Consider the following 21,808-nt stretch of genomic DNA (forward strand, 5'->3'; position numbering starts at 1 on the left):
ACAGAGAGATGAAGGGGAGATGGAGAGCGATGTGGACCGAGTTGTGCTTTTCCACCTGACAATTTAGAGACTGTCAACCCTCCCTTATAGTTTTATGTATTTCATTTAACCTGTAGCTTCAGATTCAGCCTGAAAAAACAATCAGATGTTACCAAACTTAAATCTGATTCAGCATCCATGTCACTATAAATAGATTTATTTTATCACGGTCCATAAGGTTCTCTAATCTCTGTCCTGCGTGTCCATTTAAATCCTCCTAAATGAGAGTGGAACAGATGGATCAGCTGACCCCGTGTCTCAGTCGACACGATCCAACTGATTGATTCTTGTCTTTGCAAACATGACTCGCAGATGCTATTTATAAACTGAGAGGTGGGGAAAAACCAGCAGGGCACTTCGGGGCCTTTCACTGATTTCGACTGTGTCTGTGTTGTTGTAAAGCTTCACAAAGAGTCGCGGTGATGTCGGTCGGATGGTTTGATTTGTGGTTTGTTTGTCCAGTGTGTAATGTTTTGTTATTGGGTGGGAAAATGAAAACCACATCGCCAGACTGACACTCCCAATGATAATGTTTATACAAATGTTCTCTTGACTTATGCTTGAATGAGGTCAGTAGTTTGCGTGAACTCTGTGTCATTTTTTAAAAAAGAATCAGGCAATTTCTTAAATCTTACAATAAGTGATATCTGTGGAGTAGAGTCAAAGTCAGTGTGTTTTGAATCACCTTCAGCTGATTCATGGACCTTATGACTTCGAACATACCTCAGTATCAGTGAAATATTCACATATGTTGCATTTAGACAGTGTCAACAAGTTGTTGTGAGTCATATTGTTCAGGTTGGTGGTTCTTTATAAACCTCTTTTTGGATCCAGCTCAGTGTCCAGTATGGGAAACACCTGTATGGACGGGGACCCTATTACCTTCTTTCTATTCATACCCAGCTGGGACTTCAGATACCCCCCCCCCATCATATAAACCATTGTTGACGATCCTCCAGAAGCTATTGTACATGTGCGTTAAGTGGGCAGCTCGCCGTGTTGGCCCATGTAGGGGGAGACGTCTCGGACAAAGACCTCCGATTGACGTCTGAACAATGGAGCGGGCACACAGCAGCCTCCTGTCGGCACAATGGGTCTTTTTCTGGAGTACCAGCATGTTTGCGCTTTGAGAAATTATAGCAGACCTGCTTATTTCAAATCGTAAAAGCATTTGAAGAGTGCACGTGTGGCACTGATAGATGGTTGTTTGAAGTTTTTTCATCCAGCTTTTCACTTTTAAATGTGCTCAGTTCCAACTAGATAATTATCATTTTATGGTGGTCTGAAAGCCGTTCACATTGCCCTGCTCTGTAGGGCTGGACCCAAATATTTGTCTATTTGAGTGTTCTCTAATTGGGTAGACATTCGGATAATTTTTTTTTTTTTTTTAACAGTGTATGAATGCCATTTCAGTGTTTGTGATACTACTGAATGATCATTTTACTCAACAATTATTAACAGGGTCATTGACTGAGTTAAGCCATTTCTGTGTTGTCTAGCAACAGAACACACACACACCTGCGAGTTACTGTTTTAGACATACAAAGAAATTTAGGCAGTATTAGTCCGCCTGCCTCAGAAAAGGAAAGTTTAAAAGGCCACAGCTCATATCCATTTAAAAATAAAGCAAGGTCTAGAAAACACTGATAAACCAGAAGAGAGTCATGAATGTTGCCTGAATGTTCTGATGCTGAAGGCCCTTTAGGTTGACAAATATCGCACTCGTTGCACAACAGTCTCCAGCGCTTGATCTACCGTTCCACCGGCGAGTCTGCATTTTAATTTAAAGAAATAATATCTCAAAATCTGGCAAGTCTTAAAACAAATATGAGAGCTTGATTGATTTTATCTGGCAACTGCTTCAAACCCACAATAAAAATGCGTATTAATTTGCGGGGCTATTTGGATTGTTTTGGAATAATATGGTTTTGGCCTTGTTTGGGAGGCGGCAGCAGAGGTTTGGCAGCTGTGAAGAAAGAGGCCATTCTTATGTCGAGAGAAACGGGGATCTTAGTCGTCTTTGGAGAGGAAGGAAGTCAGGCAGGCGGCCTGGAGCGGAGAGAGAGAGAGATTAAAAGATTGTGTAAGTGAGGGAAAGTGAGAAAGAGCTGCAGTATATCTTTAAAAGTATGAGGACACCACAACATTTGAATGATATTACACTGAACAAAAACAATAATGGTTTCAGAGTTAATATTTTTGTTTTTGCTTTTGTTTTTTAAAGGTTAAAGGTAAAGCTTTAACACTTTTTTCAGGCATAAATATATATCTTTCAAATTTTGGCCGAACATTTGTTAAAATGTGTGTTTTGAGCACTTCTCCTTTTCTCACATAATCCATCATCCTGACAGATGGTGGCATATCAAGATGCTGATTAAACCTTTCAAACCCGAAACGACATCAGTTTTCTTTCGTTCAGATGCCTTCGGACATACATTTGAACCTTTGAAACCAGAGCGAATTGGCTCGATTTCTTTTGGAAACATGGCTAATAAGGCAATGAGCAACTTGGCAAGACATGTACCACAAATTGTTACAAGAAATTAGCAAAAGGTGACAAGAGAATTATCTGAAAATTAGTTTTAAAAGAGAGAGAGGAATATTTAAAAATGTACAGAAAACTGGGTCTTGGGCAATGAGAAGTGCTCACTTATACAGAGCTTAACAAATTTGCAACCAAAATTTGGGCAAAATATAAAATACATACATTTAATATGAATTTAAGACATAAATTTAGCTGCATACCGTACACATGCAGACAGGTGTTATTGCTGATCTCATTCTGAAACTACGAGCATCAATCTGCCCTAACAGCCTCCACTCTTCTGCTTTTCTGGCTTTCGTATTTTGGAACTCGGCTGCAGGTTAGTTTACATTTAGAGCATCAGTGAAGTCAAACCTTAGTTGAGATGTTGGTTGGAGTTCAGGTCAGGGAAACACACCAAACTGGAGAACAGTTTCTTTATGGAGCTGGCTTTGTGGACGGGGGTTCATTGTTATGTGAAAACAGGAAAGAGAAACACAAACTGTTAACACAGAATCGGAAGAACATTGTTGTCTAAAATATTGTGTCCTGCAGCAGTAACACTCAGTCGGATCAGAGTCGGCTGTTCAATATGAGTATCTGACTATTCTTGTCTTTTTTTACTATATAGAGTTTAATATTTTGGATGCTTTTCAGTTGGACATTCTTAATTTTTTATACCTCAGGTTTGTACAGTTTGGCAAAAGAGCCTTTATGTGTGCAGCTCCATGTATGTGAAATCCTCTGCAGAGAGACCCAAAGCTGCACTCGTGGGTTTCTCCAGGCCGTCTCAAAGCTCTGTTGCAAGACTTGGGTTTATCTTAGCTGCTCTTTTATTGTTTGGTTTTTATGGTTTATTAATAGCATTTATTGATATACTGTGGTGGCTGCTTTTTTTGTGTTATTGAGATTCTGTAATAATTGTGATTTTTTTTCCAGTGATTTCTTGTTACTTATTTGATACTTGACTTTGCAGGACTCTAAATGGATACTTATGCTGTTTCACTGAGTTATTTTGTATTCTTGAAAATGCACTTATTTACGCTCCGGGAGTTGATGAGAAAACTGGTACCAATCTCATATCTCAACAACATCTGACATCTCTGAAGTTTAGAAAGTATGCTTATTCATTTAGTGGAAAACAGTTTCTTTAATGAGAGAAGGACTTTGTGTCTCAATTTTTGTGCTCTGAAATAAACAAACAAACTTTGAATAATCTTTGAATGTATGAAGTCCAAAATATTGCGAGACACTGAACTGAACTTGGGCAGAATTGTTTATTCTTTTCATTCTATGACAGCAGACCTATAAATAAAGAAAGTGAGTGTTTTGTTTCAGAACTTTGATGTTTTTATCTGCTTAAACACGATAATGCACAACAGCTTAAAATGCAGAATATTCCTGAGTCATTGTGGTAAATGATCAAAAACAAATCAAAGGAATTTTTTTTCCTAAATGGCCTTTTTTGTGTCCTCAGGTTTGAGAAGGGGAGGATCTACACCTACATCGGAGAGGTGGTAGTGTCCGTTAACCCTTACCGTGCCATGAACATCTACGGCCGCGACACCATAGAGCAGTACAAGGGCCGCGAGCTGTACGAGAGGCCGCCCCACCTCTTCGCCATCGCAGACGCCGCTTACAAAGCCATGAAGAGGAGGAACAAAGACACTTGTATTGTCATCTCAGGTAACACGGGAAGCCCCCCTGCAGGGGCCACACAAAGAAAGAGCACCACAGCTGCTTTTACTCTCTGCTTGTACAATTCACATTTAACTACACATTTTTTTAGCCCTGTTTTTGCCCTGTTTCCAAGTGATGTAAATATAAAATTCAGCTGTAATGATTCAGTGTTTCCTGCTGATGTTTCTTCTCCTGATAGATGTTTTGGAGGAGAGAGAAAAATATTTACATAGTTGCTGTTGAAAAATAATATGTTTTCTAAAACAAATATTTCTTGTGGTCACAAGCTGTGTGTAGGTGTGGAGAAACCACGCAGAGGGTGAAGCACCACTCAGTGGTCAGACGAGGAACTGAGCCCCTTCAAAATCCTCATATCATGCATATATATGGATGGATAGATTCTCTTCTCACTCTTTGAAACCTTGACACGATTTTTCGTGTGCTGCATTCAGACTCCAAGAACCCTGAAAAAATGTCTTGCTTTCCTCTTATTACTCTGAAGCAAATCTTTCCAGCTTATTTCCTTGTTAATTTATTTTCTGTTTATTTGCTTATTTTTAAGTATATGTCTTGTACTTTTTACAATTGTTTTTGCTAATTTTGGGGTAATTTCTTTCTTTCTTTTCTTAATTTCTTGTTTTAGAAGGTGATTAAGAGTAAAATGTGTGAAGTATGAATAAGGAAAATGGTAAATATAAAATATGAAATTCAAGCAGAAGATTAAATGTAAAATGCAAACAGGCGGTAAATATCTATATGAAAACAAATGCAAATAGAAAGTAAATGCCTAAACAAATGTCATGAATCCCCTACCAAGACAGATTATAATTTGTGGTCTAATAATGACGCTCAAAGATTAAAAAAAAATAAGTGAGATGGACTGAAATATTTTTAAATGAGAAACTTCAGGCTCGATTATTGGTCTATCCCAAAATCTACCAACTTTTAAATGATAACATAAACTAAATGCAGTTGTTTAAATCACTTTTTGGTTTAATTTGCAAGGAAGGTCAAAATGAATTGTCATTTTTTAAAGACTCTTTTCTCTGTGTTGTTCTTTTTTATTGCAGGGGAAAGTGGAGCAGGAAAGACAGAAGCCAGCAAGTACATAATGCAATACATTGCTGCTATCACCAATCCCAATCAGAGGGCTGAAGTTGAAAGGTGAGCTGCTGCACAAGCTGTGCACACAGATTTGGGTTAGTTACTAACCTGCACATTTTACCAGACAGAGAGGGAGGAGTTTTTCTGTGGGTTCTTGGTTTGCAGTTTTTGTGCGTCATTGCTCCTGCTGCACAAACAACAAACAAACAAACAACAAATACTCTGGAAATTTCATCACAAAGACCCAGTCATACTTCATATTTTAATATTAGGAGGAAATTGCGTCAAAGTCCACTAGACTGTGGACAAACAAGAAACAAGAAAATGTCTGTTAAAAAAGAAACTTAAGAGCTCATTATTCATGATCTATTTTCTAGGTCACCTTTTATAATTTTATCACAGCTATTGTAGTTAGAAGTTAGTCATTGTCATATTCCAGATATTAATACTGTCGGTAGTCAAAGTCTCTGAGATCACAGTGAGATATAAGAGCTCAGTGAGGCTTTAGACCACAGTCATAATGCGATAACAGAGAGAACAGCCGACACCCATCAAAGCAGAGAAGTTGCATCATTTTACTGAATGGTTTTCTTTAAGGGTGTTGAAAATGATAAGCTCTGTAAAGAAAATGTAGGTCAGAGATTAGTGCAAGAAATAGATTTGAAGGTCAGAAAATAGAAGGAGAACATACAGGGTGCAAATGTACACACACTAAATACCCATATTTATGACAGAAATCATGCCAATTTTCTCAGGTTTCAAAGGGTTAAATGATGTAGACGGGGGTCATTGTGCAGGCACAGTGCTGAAGTCCCACATAGACATTGTGAACGATAAATCAGGAATCGGCCAGTATTTTCCACTCGGCGATATCTAGTCCTGACTGCTCCCTGCAGGTTACTGTCTGTTATCTTTGAGGTCTCGATCAGCTCTGATTGCTGCTCTTCCTGTCCTGTTGTTCGTGGCTGTCAGGGGAAACTGGTGCTGCTTGTAAATGGAAACACATATTGAAAAACTCCAGCTGTGTCTGGTCAAATCATGACCTGAGGGGAAGACCGGTTCAGCCAAATATCACAGAGAAGACACATCTGTCTGTGGTTTGGCCAGGTTTTGGACATGTGGTTCTGTAAATGTTACTTTAACCCTTTGAAACCTGAGCTAATAGGCTTGATTTCCTTCAAAACATGTGAAGAAGACAATGAGCAAATTCAGAAGATATGATCTGAAAAATTGGCAAGAAATTAGTAAAGTGTACAAAATTAGCTTAAAATGAGCAAAACCACGACAACAATTAAACAAACAAAACAAAGAAAAACAATAGGAAAGTAAAAAAAAATGGCAAAGGAAATTACGTGAAAAAAATGCCAAAAATTTACAATAACTCTGCAAAGATATATAAGAAAGAAAGAATTTTCTAAATCTTGTCAAATCGGTCATTGCCTTTCTCTTTTTTCTGAAAACTAAAACAGTTAATTCAACTAGTTAAAAGCTTAGAATACTTGTGAAATACTTGTGTTTGGGGGCAGCACAAGAAGCTAGAAACACAACACTGGCTTACCATCATCTTATCAACTTTATATGTTGAATGTGTTAACTGATATTTACTGATCTAAAACACTAAAAAGAACAGAGGGGGGCCGCAGTGACACATGTGGGTCTGCAGATGGAGTCCGCTGGTGCTTAAAGTACTGAGTCGACCTCTTTACCTGTGATATCATCTCGCCTCCTCACAGGGTGAAAAACATGCTGCTTAAATCCAACTGTGTCTTGGAGGCCTTCGGCAACGCCAAGACCAACCGCAACGACAACTCCAGCCGCTTCGGCAAATACATGGACATCAACTTTGACTTCAAGGGAGATCCCATCGGAGGCCACATCAACAACTACCTGCTGGAAAAGGTAAAGGAAAAGGATGTGTCTCACTGTCCACTCGTGTTCAAATCACCCAAAAAAAACATGAACAGGCTTTGGCACTCACCTCGAAGGGTCACAGCAAACTAAAAACATTTGGAATCGATATTTTGCATTCAAAAAGCTGAATGTTGACCTCTTTGTTGCTCAGGGAAGTAGCTTAAGCACAGTTGTTATTTCACACGCTGCTTTTTTTTCTCCCAACAGTCCAGAGTTATTTTCCAACAGGAAGGAGAGAGGAGCTTTCATTCTTTCTACCAGGTAAATGTTTGTGTGTGCACCTGTGTGTTTGCATGCAAAGATATCGTGTGTGCATTGTGTGTCTGTGTGTGTGTGCGTGCATGTGTTTGTTAAGCGCATGAAAGACTGAAGTCGAATCCATGCAGCATCAAAAGGCCTTTTGTTCCTCTGCGTAGGACTTTCGGGAGATGAAAACGAGGCCACAGTTTGTATTGGATGTGTAGATGCATTAAACACAAACATGATGTGCATGTTAATGACAAAGCCTGCGTTGTGTACATTATGTGTGAGTAAACATTACATTTGGTAGTAGTTTGCACTGCATAGTAACCATGTGGTGATGCAAAAACACAACAAAATGCCTGTTTGATGTGTCGTTAGTGAAGCTTGTGTGTGTTTGCTCCTCTTTCAGCTGCTCAGAGGAGCTCCAGATTCCCTGTTACGCTCGCTTCACATCCAGAAGGACCCGACAGCTTACAACTACATCAAAGTTGGAGGCCAAATTAAGGTGGTTTTTACGATTCAGACACATACAAAACAAAAAGAAAAGAATGAAAAACTCTTAAAATAAAAGTCTTAGAGAGCTTCAGATGTGAAGTTTGTTTGCAGACAGATAAATGCATCAAGTGCACGACTTACAGATGTTTCCTCACCGCACGTTAACGTGTTTTTAAAGCAAACCACACAATATTTGGGGTAAGAGTGTAAAGTATCACACACAGAGAAGGTATTTAAGCCATTGTCATCTCTGTGTTATTGTGCAGAGGCGTGTTTTCTATTTAGACCTCTGCTGCGAGTCGACGTCTTTGCACGAGCTTAATGAGTCGGAACAAAACCACTTGACAGCAGCAAACAGCCTGATGTCATGGAGCACAATACGAACAAACAGCTGAGGCGGCGGTTTGTACTCCGTGTGCCTCAGCGGCTCCGATTTTACAGCGAAGCATCACAGTTCAGCACCAGTTTGTAATTTAATTAACTGTGGAAATTTGATATCCCAGCTGGATTAATTAGAAGAGACAGGGAGAGGCTGTGACTCCGGGACAAAACACAGCAGGAAAAACCAACAAAATGTCCTATTTTTAAAAATAAAATGTTGAAAATCTTGCTTTGAAAGCTTGCTTAATGATTGAACTTTAACTTTCTTTCAATAATTTGTTGCTATCCTTCTCTTTTCTTTTTAGTCTTCTATCAATGATGGAGCTGATTTTAAAGCCGTGGCCGACGCCATGAAAGTGATCGGCTTCACAGGGGACGAGATTCAGACTGTTTACAAGATCCTCGCCACCATCCTACATCTGGTAATACTCGATAATATCAAAATCCCTCCCCATTTACCCGCGCCAGCTGTGTCCCAATACGGGAGATACTGTGTGTAGATTTTAGATGAATGAGCGCCATGTTGGCAAAGCGGACCCGAATTCTTGCCAAGATAGAGAGTGAGGATTAGAAAATGCACCTGTTTGTTTACTTTTTGTTTCTTTTTTTCACTGAGTAGGCTGTCCAGACAGAAGCAGTAATATGAGGGTAAAAGTTTTTTTTTAACAGATCTATAATTTCCTGAGAATTTCCAAGGATGTTTCATGTTAAAAATAATGTGATTTATTACCTATTATAGAGGAAATAGAGCTCAAACACAGTTTAGTTCATAGACCGTATATAAAGATGGATGACACGTCTCCATTACTTTCCACACTGCGCAAAAATGAAGCCAAATAAAAGCTGCAAGCGAGATTTATTGGGGAATAAGCCGATTAAGTATTTGAATACTTTTTACTTTTTTAATTGACAAGGAGCAAAACTATTATGTTCTTTAAAATTATTCATCAGCAGCATATGCTGGTGCTCTTTTAACAAATATAAATCTACTTTCACAAACATAACATGCTTCACTTGATAACATTTGTATTTAATTTTCATTTCGTTCAAGATCTGTAATGCATCCCAGGTCTATTAGTTTATACACAAATCATGCTCTTCCAGTCAAATGTTTAGGGCCAAAAATAACCTGCTACCAGGAAATATTCAAAAATTGTTCAGGTGTTTACAGAGGTTACTGTTAACTTATTCGGTTTCTTAATATTTATTTTTTTACTTGTTTATCTTCCTCTTTTTTCTGTAAATCATAATTTAAAACTGTAGATATTTGATTTTGGGTATGTGCGTGAATGCATATATGTTTAGTTAATTAGAATAAAGGTTTGAATTAATAAGGAAGCTGAAAAATCAAAATTCAGTGACTTATGAAGACGGGCTGGGATTAAATAAGGTTGTACTTCTCCTCACTTCTTTTGGAATATGTAACCCAAGTCATCAAGTGTTTGACAATTTCTTTTGCCTTTTTATTGTTTGTAAATATTACTTTTTTCTGTCTGTCTGCTTGTTTTTGAAATAATTTCTCTATTTTCTTTATTACATGTTTGAAATTCATTCATTGTCGGTAACCGCTTGTTCTTTTAAGGGTGTTAGAAATGAATCCAATCAAAAATCAAAATTTATTTTGGTTTATGCAAAGATTCAAACCACCTGCATGATGGCGTTAGCGATCTTAATATTTGCTTTAAACGATGAACAAATCAGCTGATGAGGGTTCACAGTCGGCTGTGACAGAGTGAATAGTACATTAAATGAAGTTATTTTTATTTGAGGTGAATCGTCCGGTCTATCTGGCTTCTCTTCCAGGGCAACATGACATTCGGGGTGGACGGTGATGTGACTTTGATAGAGAACACAAAGCTGGTGTCTGTTATTCGGGAGCTGCTGTCCACCAAAGAAGAAAACGTGGAGAAGGCGTTGCTCTACCGCACCGTGGCCACAGGACGAGACGTCATCGAAAAGCAGCACACGGCACAAGAGGCCAGCTACGGACGGGACGCTCTCGCCAAGGTTAATGTTGTGATGATAGAAAATTACACGTTGTCGGTCGTCTGTTAGACGGAGCACTTTCTGTGTAGCGGGCTGCACAAAAAAAAAAGAAACAAAACAACACTGGCCAGCTGACGCCTGGAAGGTTGTGACATTTCACTTTGTGCTCGGCGATATTTTTACCACAATTCACACTGATTCACACAAGCATGAGTCACAATGTTATGACACCAGACAGAGGCTGGAGACTGTGGAGGAAGAGATATGTAGGCAGTTTTTAAACCAGCGCTGTGGGCCGCGAACAAAAGTCTGACTCACTGACACGGTGACATTTCTCTTTCTGAGACCCGTCTGTGCTACACTGCTCTGTGCTCTGTGCCTTTGAGCAACGCACTTGCTCACCAGCTAGCAGCCAATTAGTCTAATAACCACTTTAAATATTTCCTCCTCCTCAGGCCATGTACGAGCGCCTCTTCTGCTGGATTGTGGGACGAATCAATGACATCATCGAGGTGAAAAACTACGACGCCAGAGTCCACGGGAAGAACACCGTCATCGGGGTGCTGGACATCTATGGATTTGAGATTTTCCAGAACAACAGGTGTGGATTAGACTTAATTTCCCGCCAGTAAAAAAAAGCATCAAAACATCTGCATCTTTATATAAAATATTTGTTATATTATTTTCCATATTTGACATTTTAATTTATTGGTTTTAACTAGGCTTGGGTGGTATCTGTTTTTTCATACCTTCCTGGCATCTAATTGATATACGGTATATAACGGTATTTATGAAAGTCATTGGAGCATCATATATATATATATATTTTTTTTACAGTATTGAAAATCATACTTTAGGAATTTCTAAATACCCCAGATTAACTTAATACCTTTATACTGCACAAGCCTCATTGTAACACATCATGAATTACAAGGATTCTATATAGTTCGAGTAAATGTCTGCATCCAAAACTTTAACACAGCATTCAATCTCCTGTGTTTCTGCAGCTTTGAACAGTTCTGCATCAACTACTGTAATGAAAAGCTGCAGCAGCTTTTCATCCAGCTGGTGCTGAAGCAGGAACAGGAAGAGTATCAACGAGAGGGCATCCCCTGGAAACATGTAAAAACGACTATTTTATGTTTCCAGGTTTTCATTTTAATCTTTGAGCTTTGACTTTTTAGCATCACAAAGATTTCAAAGAATTACTTAGACATTTTGATATATTTCTGTCATCTTAACACAGTGTCTTTTTTTATCCTCTGCAATAGATTGATTACTTCAATAACCAGATAATTGTGGATTTGGTGGAGCAGCAGCATAAAGGCATCTTCTCTGTGCTGGATGAAGCCTGTATGAATGTGGGCAAAGTCACAGATGAGGTTTTCCTCCAAGGACTCAATGGCAAGCTGGCCAAACACGCCCACTACACCAGCCGCAAGGTAGGAATCATTACACCCAAATCTGACTTGATATTTTGACATGTGGAGAGTACATGACCTGAGCTGCACGTTTTCTGCTGCTTTGACTGAAGTCAAAAATGCTGTCCAGCGTTCATATTTGATGAGTTTGATTCTGGTCTGTAATCTGTGTGGCACATCGTCAGGGTGGCTGTCGGTCCTTAAAATGTCTTAAATACATATTTACTAAATTCTTTTTTTAATTTGCACAATGATGCATAGTTGACTTAATTACATAAAATGTGCAATAATTTTTGAACTTCTGAAAACAGACAAATTCAGTTAACATCAGTTTCTTGATCAGAGCTAGTCATCTGACAGAAAGTTATAGGCCAAATATTCTGGTAAGTTATTTTTCAAACAAAAATGCCAATCAGTTCATGGTTCTAGCTTCTCAAATGTTAGAATTTTCCATCTGTCCTGAATATATATTTGGCATTTGCACTGGTTGTCAGACAAAAAAAGAAATTATAGCTGGCATTTCACAAGTTTTCCATATTTTATAGATCATATGATTAATCAGTTGATCTTCATATAATCAGCAGATTTACCTAGAATTAAAAATAATCATTTTTTGCAGCTGCAGTATCAATTCTGTGCATTTCGACATTGAATGATGATAATAACAAAGTTTACAATGTGCTTTGAAAACAAGACAAAGCAGAAGAAAGAAGATAAGATAAGATAATCCTTTATTGGTCCCACAGTGGGGAAATTTCCAACATTGCAGCAGCAAAGGGATAGCAAAATAGCAAGATAGAAGTGTTTCTTTCAGAGGCAACGTAAGTGTAAGAGCCAAACAATAATGCCAAATTAAGGCCAGAAAAAAAAAATTAAAGTAGAATTAGGTCAATAGGTCTGAGGCAAAAATGTATAACAAGGAAAATGAGATGAGAAATGAGTTCATGACCAGTGATTTTATCACACATTCCTGGCCATAATTTGCACTAATAATTAAAAAAGCAAAACAAACAAACTTTAAAATAAACATCAGGCAGTAAATGGGATCCTGGCGGTGCAGCGTGTCGCTGTAGTAACCTGAGAACAGCAGAGGGCAGATTACACCGTGCAGTAAGTAACCATTAGAGCCTGAACATGAGCCTGTTAGTTTTGATAATCAGGAAAGCTCGCCGTCTAATTCACTGTAATGGTCCGTACGGTCAGACAGAACATGAGTCAGTTTGCTCCTCCAACGTCCACAGTTTCTGTTCGGGATCAGATGACTCGGAGAGGGGGAAAGTTGTTTGTCGTTGCTGATCTGGGGTCAGTTCCTCTGCAGATGTTGAACAGCTGATAAGCTGACTAAAAACCACAGCTGTTGTTTTTTTTAAATGACTGCAGTTTTCTGTGCGAACACAAGGGGGCATCAGCTGTCAGAGAGAGGAGCTGTCCGAGTCTGACTCAACACTTTGTACAAAGTGATGTCACTGTTAGCCAATGGGAGCGTACAGAGCTGGAGCTGTGTTTGTGATGGGTGTTGGAGGCAAGAGGGAGGGAGGAAGGTGAAAGGGAACATATTTACAAATTTATGAGGAGAACGGAGCCGAGAACTGGGGCGAAGAGAGGGAGACGGTGATGCAGTGGAAAGAAAAACATGTGCATACTGTACATTTCTGGTCCGTGTACCGTAGAAAAAAATACTTAAAGCAACAGGCAAAGAGGGAGGCTGCCTGTAAACTGCATGTTCCTGTGGGATGCAAAGAAAAATATTGAGCAGAAACATTAAAGGTCATGGTGAATAAAGCACACAATGCCACAGGAACTGTGAATAAATCGTGGTTGAGTCAAGATGAAGCAAAGATTGTGCTGCAGGGCGTATTGATCCGTGACGCTCCCCTTTACGCCCATCATCTTGGAGTCAATGTGCTCCCTGCTGTCGCCCTTCTGCTGCTCCCTGACCTTACTCCCCTTGACTTTTAAAGACTGGTGAGACGATGGTTACAGTGATCCAACTGTTACATCCGGGGGCCAATATTAGTATGAATCAATATTAGCCAGAGATCCTTTTTTTTCTTTTTCGGTACAGTCTGGAGTCCTGTTGCCAGGCAACATTCACATAATGGACTTTCTAAGGAAGTAGTGTGAGTAGTTGGGGGGCTTGAGTGGATCTCCGGGGTATATTTGGGAGGAATAGACAGTGTGTTTTTACATTTAAATTAACACTCATGAAAGTTCATTTGCTCATTGTTCATTTGAAGCTTCCATATTGCTACTATTGTCGTCAGTCTGTAATGAAATTAATGTGTTTAAGAGAAAGAAAACTGATGAATTACTGGGCCATTTATTATCTATAAGCACCACATACACACTAATAAATGGGTTAAAATGCACTGTGATGTGGTTGCATGTGGTAAGCAGTTAAAAGGGCATCTTGAAGTGTTTTTTTATACACAGTATGTCAACAATGTTGTCAGCTTCTCCTATGAAGATATGTCAGCGTATATTATTACTAATGTGGGTGCCACAGAAAAAGTTGTAGTTATTTTGAACATTATATTTTCAGTGGATTTGCACGAGACCAACTTAAACCAGGTAGACAAGTACAGGTAAAATACATGGCAATAAAAAAATAAAAATAGAACACAAAGTAACATTACAGTAAATGAATAAATTATGATTAGAATAGGTTTTAAGATAAATAAATGAATAAATAAAACAATAGATAAATAGTGCAATAAATTAGCAATTAAATTTAATTACATTTAAGGAAAATTGGTTTAATGGTTAATAAATAAATTCCACAATAAATTAGTAAATTTTACAATAACGAAATAGTTCATACAATAAATGCATTACTTAAAAATAGTACAATACACCAAAAATTAAGTATTATGATTAATTGATTAACAAATAAATACCACAATAAATCAATAAATAAATACTACATACATTTAAAAAAACAATATAATCATTAATTAATAAATAAAATACAATGATTTTATAAATACAGTGGTATCGATATGCCAGTCTCTTCTCTCAAAAAATTATATACACACACATATATATATATATATATATATATATATATATATATATATATATATATATATATATACTATATCTGCAAGCATATATGTATATGCTTGCAGATATAGCCTTTAAACAAAAATCTTGGGAATAATAAAAGGACTTCAATCCTAGCCATTTTAACTTAAGATAGGCTACTAATTACAGTTATTGTAAAAAAAAAAAAAAAAAAAGCAGATTATATGCATATAGTTATGTTACCTTTCTGAAAATTCATTAGAGCAGTCTGAGCATCAGAGATGGCTCACTGTACGAGCACATTAGAGGCTCATGGGCTGAATAAAACCTTGAACTTAATGTTCATGTTTTTGTGGTTCATGGTGATTGATTATTGTCTGTGGACTCATGTATATTAGACATTGATTGATATTAGGTTGATTAATTATGATGGTGAGTAACAGTCCCATATGGACATTAATTGAAAAGATGTAGCAGGGGATCTGTCACGTCTAATTTAGATTTTCTGTTTGTTATCAGCGCCCCTTAGTGGTCAAAGTAATATCTGCAGTCTTTTTTACCCTTTGATATTCTGAATGCACCTGTTATTGTAATTTGTGTGAAATTATTGTAAATCAGTGTTTCTCCAAACACTGTTTGATGTATTGGATCTCATTTCAAGCATTTGCAAAGATTTACTTTTGTGTGCTGGTGCTGGTTTACCATTATTGCTCTTCTCAGGTGTAGAGTCTTTATTTTTATTGCTTTCCATCACATTATGAGTTGGTGTAGTGTAGTGCAGTCGAGCCTTGAGATTTTTGAATTACATTAAACCAAAGAGAAAAAAAAGAAAGAAATACTCTCTCTGTATATTATTGTGACCCAAAATAGACATCCTAACCTACACTCATGATGCAAATTAGCTCTTGGGAAAGTTCTGAAAATTTCAAGGCTGTGAGAGGGTACAAAGTGTACGCCAGCCCTGCAGACTTTAAACACCCACTGTGGCTCTGCAGCCTCGTAGCTCACATCTCCTCAGGTCTGTCTGCCAGGATGAAAGTGTGAAGGCTGGAAAAAAAACACATGAAGTGAGAGAGAGAGATGGAGAGAGGAAGGGAGGTGCACAGGGAAGAGACTGGGAATTAAATGTGAGAGGAAGTGAGATGTGCACATCAAGGGAGAGGAAAGGGTTGAGGCGTGTAGAGAGGGAGACTGAAAGTGAGGGCTAGAAATATAGTAAAAAATGACTGCAGCACCTGTTTTAGTATCATATTGTACAGATATATTTCTTTATATAACCAATGGCTCAAATGGGTCGCTTGTAGTTACAGAACCACAGCTCCCCTAGTTTGAGACTTTTATAGCTTATTGTTTGTTTTTCTGGTCCACAAACTTCGCTCTCATTTCCAGCAGCAGCAGGCAGCTGTTTGCAGTGAAAACGCCTCAATAAACCCACTATGCACATTCCAAATAGCATACTGTCAAAGTTGGAAACAAGTTAGTGAACCCAGCGAAGCCTTTAGCAGATAAAAAAGACACTTGTGGAGACAAAAACAGTTAAAAAGGAGTGAGTGTTAGAAACACAGCTCCGAATAAAAGCTAGTGTTTGCTGGATGTGTGAAATAAGCAAATCTGCTAACGCATTCAACATAACAGCTATAAAGTGTTAGATACATACAGCTTGTCTTCTTGCACCCATATGGCCAAAAAACTCAATTTATGCAGCTTTGATAAACAGTCGTTATTGTTAAGTGCTCAATTTTTTTTAGCTCGTAAGCTCCAGTGCCCAGCTGATATAAGAGTGTTAACTGATACATACAGAAGTTATAGATTTACTCATACATTTGTGAAGATTATCACTGATGAAACTTTATGTTAATACCACATTATCGGAGGCATTAGTTTTAAAGGTTTTTGGAATTTAGAGCCATCCAGTGGTGAGGTTGCAGATTGCAACCAACTGAAATTTCTCCCATGTGCCAAGAGGACAACTACAGGTGCTGACGCAAAAAAGGTTAAAACGTGTATGGCTCTAGCTGGGAACAACATGGTCGACTGCTCCGTATGGCTCATTCTACGGAAACATGACAATTATTAGTTTCAAGTGATTACAAAGGAACAAAACATAGTTATGAATATGATATAATATATCCCCCTCAAATCATACACACTGGACCTGTAAAGACATTGTACTATGTTGTACAAATATGCTTTTTTAAACAAATTTATAGCCTGAAAACATTTTTAAAGTTCTTTTAAACCAACCCCCAGGGCTGTAAATGATTCCAGCACGGAAGTGCCAAAAACTGCAGTTTCCCTAAACTTAATGTCATCCATTATTAAAGGTTGGCTGTTTTGAGTGACAGGTGGATGCATCCAATAACAAGCTGCTGCCACGACTACAGCATTGATCAGGTTGATCAGGTGTGTTTTCAGTTCATGAACATTAATTGAAAAATTTTGTTCTGTGTTCGATTGTACTAAAAGAACCTCTAAAATGTAAAAGTTTTAGTTTTTGCTCAAATATTTTTTGTTTTTAATGGTTTTAGCCTGTTTTGTGCGAGCAAAAATTTGACATAGCATTATTAAATTTAACCATAGCTGCAGATGCACTGTGCTTAGTAAGTAGCAGCTAGCATTAAGGTTCTTGTCCAAATTTGGCCACTTCCAGACCCAAGAATCCAAGAAGGTGACGGCCAAAACGCCAAACTTGAGGCTTCAACATGGGAGTCCTCAAACCAATGGGTTTTTACACATATTATTTAATACAGTCTATGGTATATAAAAACATCGAATTGCAACACACACGAGCTTTTATTCAAAAGAAAGCTCTGTATTTATTTCATTCATGTAGAAATTGGCTTCCTGAGTGGAAATGTCAAGTATCAATCTAATTTAAGAAAAAGCTGGATTCCACAGTGAAATATTTGAAGCAGTCAAGCTTACTCTTATAAAACTGATGCAGCACAAACTTGAGTTAGTTATGAAGAAATGCAGCTCTATAAAAATATCTCATGCACAAGGTCCAACATAGTTGCCGAGCAACCCCATCCACTTTTATAGTTGAATGGAAACAAGAAGAACTATCAATCAGACCTTGAGTGGAGGTAGTTTTGTCAAGCCGCCGTTTCCAGTGTCAAGAATGAATCTTACTTACATCCGTTCCTCACTGCCACCACAAACACAAACAAAACATTTACACTGAATATCTGCACTGTGGCGCAGAGATTGATGAGCGTCACTGCTGAGAATTGAGGAGAGATGCATAAGAAGAGTCTGAGTCAGAGATCTATTCTCGGAGATGTTCCTGTAACACAATCTGTGCGTCTGCCGTTATGTTCTCACCTTCCTTCCTGTACTGAGTGATGCTGGGCTCTGTGCTTACTCGGTACACCCTGTCCATCCATCCATTCATTCATTCAACACATGATTGCATGTGCACAGTAAATCACACACCCACGTTTAAAAAGTAGAGAGAGTCTTGATGTAAAACTAGGCCATATATGCAGCAGAAAGATGCAAATACTTTTGAAATTGGTTCTATGTGACTAGACAAAAAAAAGGCCCTGTGGCGTTGGCTTTTGCTCAAAAGGTAGAAAACGTACAACTACCAGAATGCATTGGACCAGTAATGCAACCTTGTCCTTTGGACACAATAGTGCCCGAGGAATGTAAAAGCTGAAAAATCATTAGCATCTTAGCACAGAGCGCTCCAGGGATGACGCTACCCTTGTCCAAATTCCTGTGGGATTTTTCAGTTGCATTTTGGGACATTGCAGAAAACAAACAAATGATACTTGCACGTTTTGTTCAGTAGGATAATCTTCACAAATGAACACCACTTTCAGGATTTTTGAAGCCTAAATGCAATCGGCAGAAGTAAAACGCTAATGCCAGGCTGCAACACACTACACAAGAGTTGCCTCGCCACCGTTAAAGTGGCGAGGCACCGCTGTAAAGTGTTCGGCGGCTTGCCATGATGACGTTCTGTAGTCTCATTTAGCCACTTGTTTTCAACTGTCTTTTTTAAGACACAAAAAAGCTTCAAATTTTACATACTTTAGGTCATAATACAAAATGTAAGAGTCTCTTAAGCTTATTAAAAAAAAAACCAATGACCCGCTGACTTTGAGACGAGGGAACTGGAGGCGCTAAAATGCCAACGGATTTCTGGGTTTTGCTATTAAAATGTGTTTCTGTAAACATTTTAGGCAAGACGGACGAGTGTGTCTCTTGATTAGCTGTATACTCATGGAGTCTGAGGTGGCGGCATGGTCGGCAGGCAATACAAAGTACAGCCTGTAGTTCGAGTAACAGCACCAAGAGCCAGCGAAATACCACCAGATGACGAAAATTACACCATTTGGTAGTATTTCACCAGAGGGGATATCTACATGGAGGAAGGTTTACTACAGGTCATCAGGACATACTACTCATATTGTTTTTGATGGAAAACTGGTTGAAAATTGGCAAAGTGTCCCTTTAATGACACGTGGCTTTCAAAATGCACAAAGCATAATTGCACACATGCCATACGAAGAGGCCTATGTTGCAAAAAAAGACCTTATAGATCAAAAGCAGGGGAGGAAGAGAAGTAGATCTCTCAGAGATGCAGTCTGTTGTGGCTTCTAATCTGAGCTTCCACATCTCAATATGTCATGTTGCTTTGCAGTCTGGTGATGAGAAAGTCTTTTTTTTACTGGCTTCCAGGCTTCTCAGGCTTGTTATGAATTAATCAGACGCTTTTGATGCACGGGAGCCACGGGCTTGTTTACAGAGACGTCTTAGCTACAGGGAGACTCTGATGTGCTGCGGATGACGCTTCGGTGTCATTTTTTTGTGCGTTAGTGCAGTTGAATCCGTCAGTTTCCGGTTGTTTTCCGTCAGATTGTGTTTGTTAGCCTCCTCACTGTAATCACACTGAAATTAAACTAGTTTCATAAATGTTTTACTCTTGTTGACCGACAGTAAACTGCGCTCTTGTTTACTTGAGTCATGCAGTGTTTTGTTCTGTTTTTAGGTCACTGCACCACGACCAATCTGGCTGCTGATGTTCTGTATTTTTCTTATTATCTTGCTGCCTGGTGATAGATTTTTCCTCAGTGCACAGCTGCACTGCAAAGTTAACACACGAGGTTGAAGATAGCAGTTGACTTTAGAGCAGCACTGGTTAAAACACAACACATTTAATAACACTGATCACAAATCTGCAAAAAATACAACAAAAATGGTTCTTTAAAAGTATGAACTTATTGTCACATTAGTTCTGTTGTCCTTCGTGAAGGGAATAAAAGTAACATAAACATAAAGTACAACACAGTTTTTAATCTAATTCTGTTCAGTAGTGAAAGAAGTATTTGTGCTCTAGTAAAGTGTAAAAATACTCAAAAAATACAGCTGTAAAATCTTTCATATATGTTCCACAGTGGATGGTCACAATCTTCTCTTTGCCCATATATATGTGTGTGTGTGTGTATATATATATAATGTTGTCTTACTGGCCTTCTGCCCTGTTGATTTAATCTTTCCAGATGTGCTTTTTCTATGTTTTTACTGTTAATCATTTGCTGACACAGTGGCTCTTTTCCTGGCAGCATCATTTCCTGCCTCTCCCTCAGTTTTTTTTTCTTTGGCACTCCCTCCTCTCTGTTATCCTCACTTCCTTTGTCACTTTTTTTTTTTTGATTTTCTCATCTGCCTCTAAATTTACTTTTCACGAGCAGCACGTGGCGTGTGCAGGTGCAGCATGCTAATAGGATGTGATGTGTGTGCCCTCCGCCTGCTGCCACATGTATTTAATGCATGTAGGGGGTCTGTGTTAAATGGTTAAGCTTTCAGAGGCCGTGTGTTGGTGACGCTAATCGCTGCGTTCATTAGCTGCAGGCAGGCGCAAGGTCAGCGGCAGCAGCAAGGACACATACGAAGTCTGATTGATGCCTATGTGAGCACGAAGCAGCGGATTTAGTAGCCAGCAGTTCAGTGTGGGGACACTTTGATATATTCGTGTGTTTACGGTGAGAATGTAGCTCGATACTTAAGGTTTTAATACCCTGACAGCTGCCACTCAGTGCACTGGGCATGAAACCCAAAATCCATCTCCTCATCTGCTGCTTGGATTTGCTCCCGTGGAACCCACTGTGAGTTCCTGACAGGTTTGGAGACAGTCAGACGCTGCTCGTCGGGAGGTCTCTTGGCTCGTGTACTCGCAATGTTTGGTCCTGAGGCTGGAGAGCAGGAGGAGGTGACAAACAGGATTTTTGGAAAGGTGCAGGAGAGAGGTGGAGTTAGGGAGGGTCAGATTGATGTACTGGGAGTTTCAAAATAATGTGTGATCTTGATCCAACAGAGAGAAATTTACCAGCCAATGTTTTTCATTTAGTCTGCGCAGAGGGATGGCTGAACTGGGTGTGCTGTAAAGCCGTCTTCACATATATGAGATTACAAATTGACTAATAAGGGAAATGGTTGAGTTTGTCCTGCCTAGTTGAGAGACTAATGATGGATCATATAATGACTTTGTCTTTTAAAAGTCCCATATAATGCTAATTTTTAGGTTCATACTAGAATTTATTTCCATGATTTGATTAAAAAACACATTATTTTTGTCACACTGTCTGTCTGAATATATCTGTATTCACTCTGTCTGAAATGCTCTACAGTAGGGCCTGTCTCTTTTAGCGGCCCATCCCGAAAAAGCCAAGTGTGCTCCGATTGGTCAGTGTTTCTCAGACTTTTACATTCGCACTCTGTGTATCTGTACACCATCACTGCAGCCAGGGAACAACAATGGCACTGTACTTTTACTTCATAAATGCTGCGTTCATGTGATGCCAGAACGGTTGATGTCATAAATAAACTCTTCTATGTTTGTATTTATGTAATTTCAAATGTGCATATTGATAAATATCATGATACAGTATTGATTTACTCGCACTTGCCTAATAAACTCAGAAATATTAATGCGATACAGCTACCACAGTTTAAATACTGTAGTACAGCTGACATATTGATATTGGCTCTT

General features: G+C 38.6%; 1 protein-coding gene across 1 annotated transcript in view; it reads left to right on the forward strand.

The window, feature by feature from the left end:
• The first annotated feature begins 461 nt into the window (after window positions 1-461).
• Window positions 462-21,808, forward strand: part of myo1d (myosin 1D) — a 98,394-nt gene continuing 77,047 nt past the window's right edge. Inside the window, exons 1-11 of the mRNA XM_042508193.1 lie at window positions 462-475; window positions 4,041-4,249; window positions 5,314-5,407; window positions 7,081-7,246; window positions 7,466-7,519; window positions 7,911-8,006; window positions 8,683-8,799; window positions 10,181-10,384; window positions 10,819-10,964; window positions 11,371-11,485; window positions 11,635-11,805. Coding sequence (XP_042364127.1) covers window positions 462-475; window positions 4,041-4,249; window positions 5,314-5,407; window positions 7,081-7,246; window positions 7,466-7,519; window positions 7,911-8,006; window positions 8,683-8,799; window positions 10,181-10,384; window positions 10,819-10,964; window positions 11,371-11,485; window positions 11,635-11,805 — 1,386 coding nt within the window. The remainder of the gene's footprint in view (window positions 476-4,040; window positions 4,250-5,313; window positions 5,408-7,080; window positions 7,247-7,465; window positions 7,520-7,910; window positions 8,007-8,682; window positions 8,800-10,180; window positions 10,385-10,818; window positions 10,965-11,370; window positions 11,486-11,634; window positions 11,806-21,808) is intronic.

The sequence above is a fragment of the Plectropomus leopardus genome, chromosome 19 (genome assembly GCF_008729295.1).
Source record: "Plectropomus leopardus isolate mb chromosome 19, YSFRI_Pleo_2.0, whole genome shotgun sequence".
Classification (NCBI taxonomy): Eukaryota; Metazoa; Chordata; class Actinopteri; order Perciformes; family Serranidae; genus Plectropomus; species Plectropomus leopardus.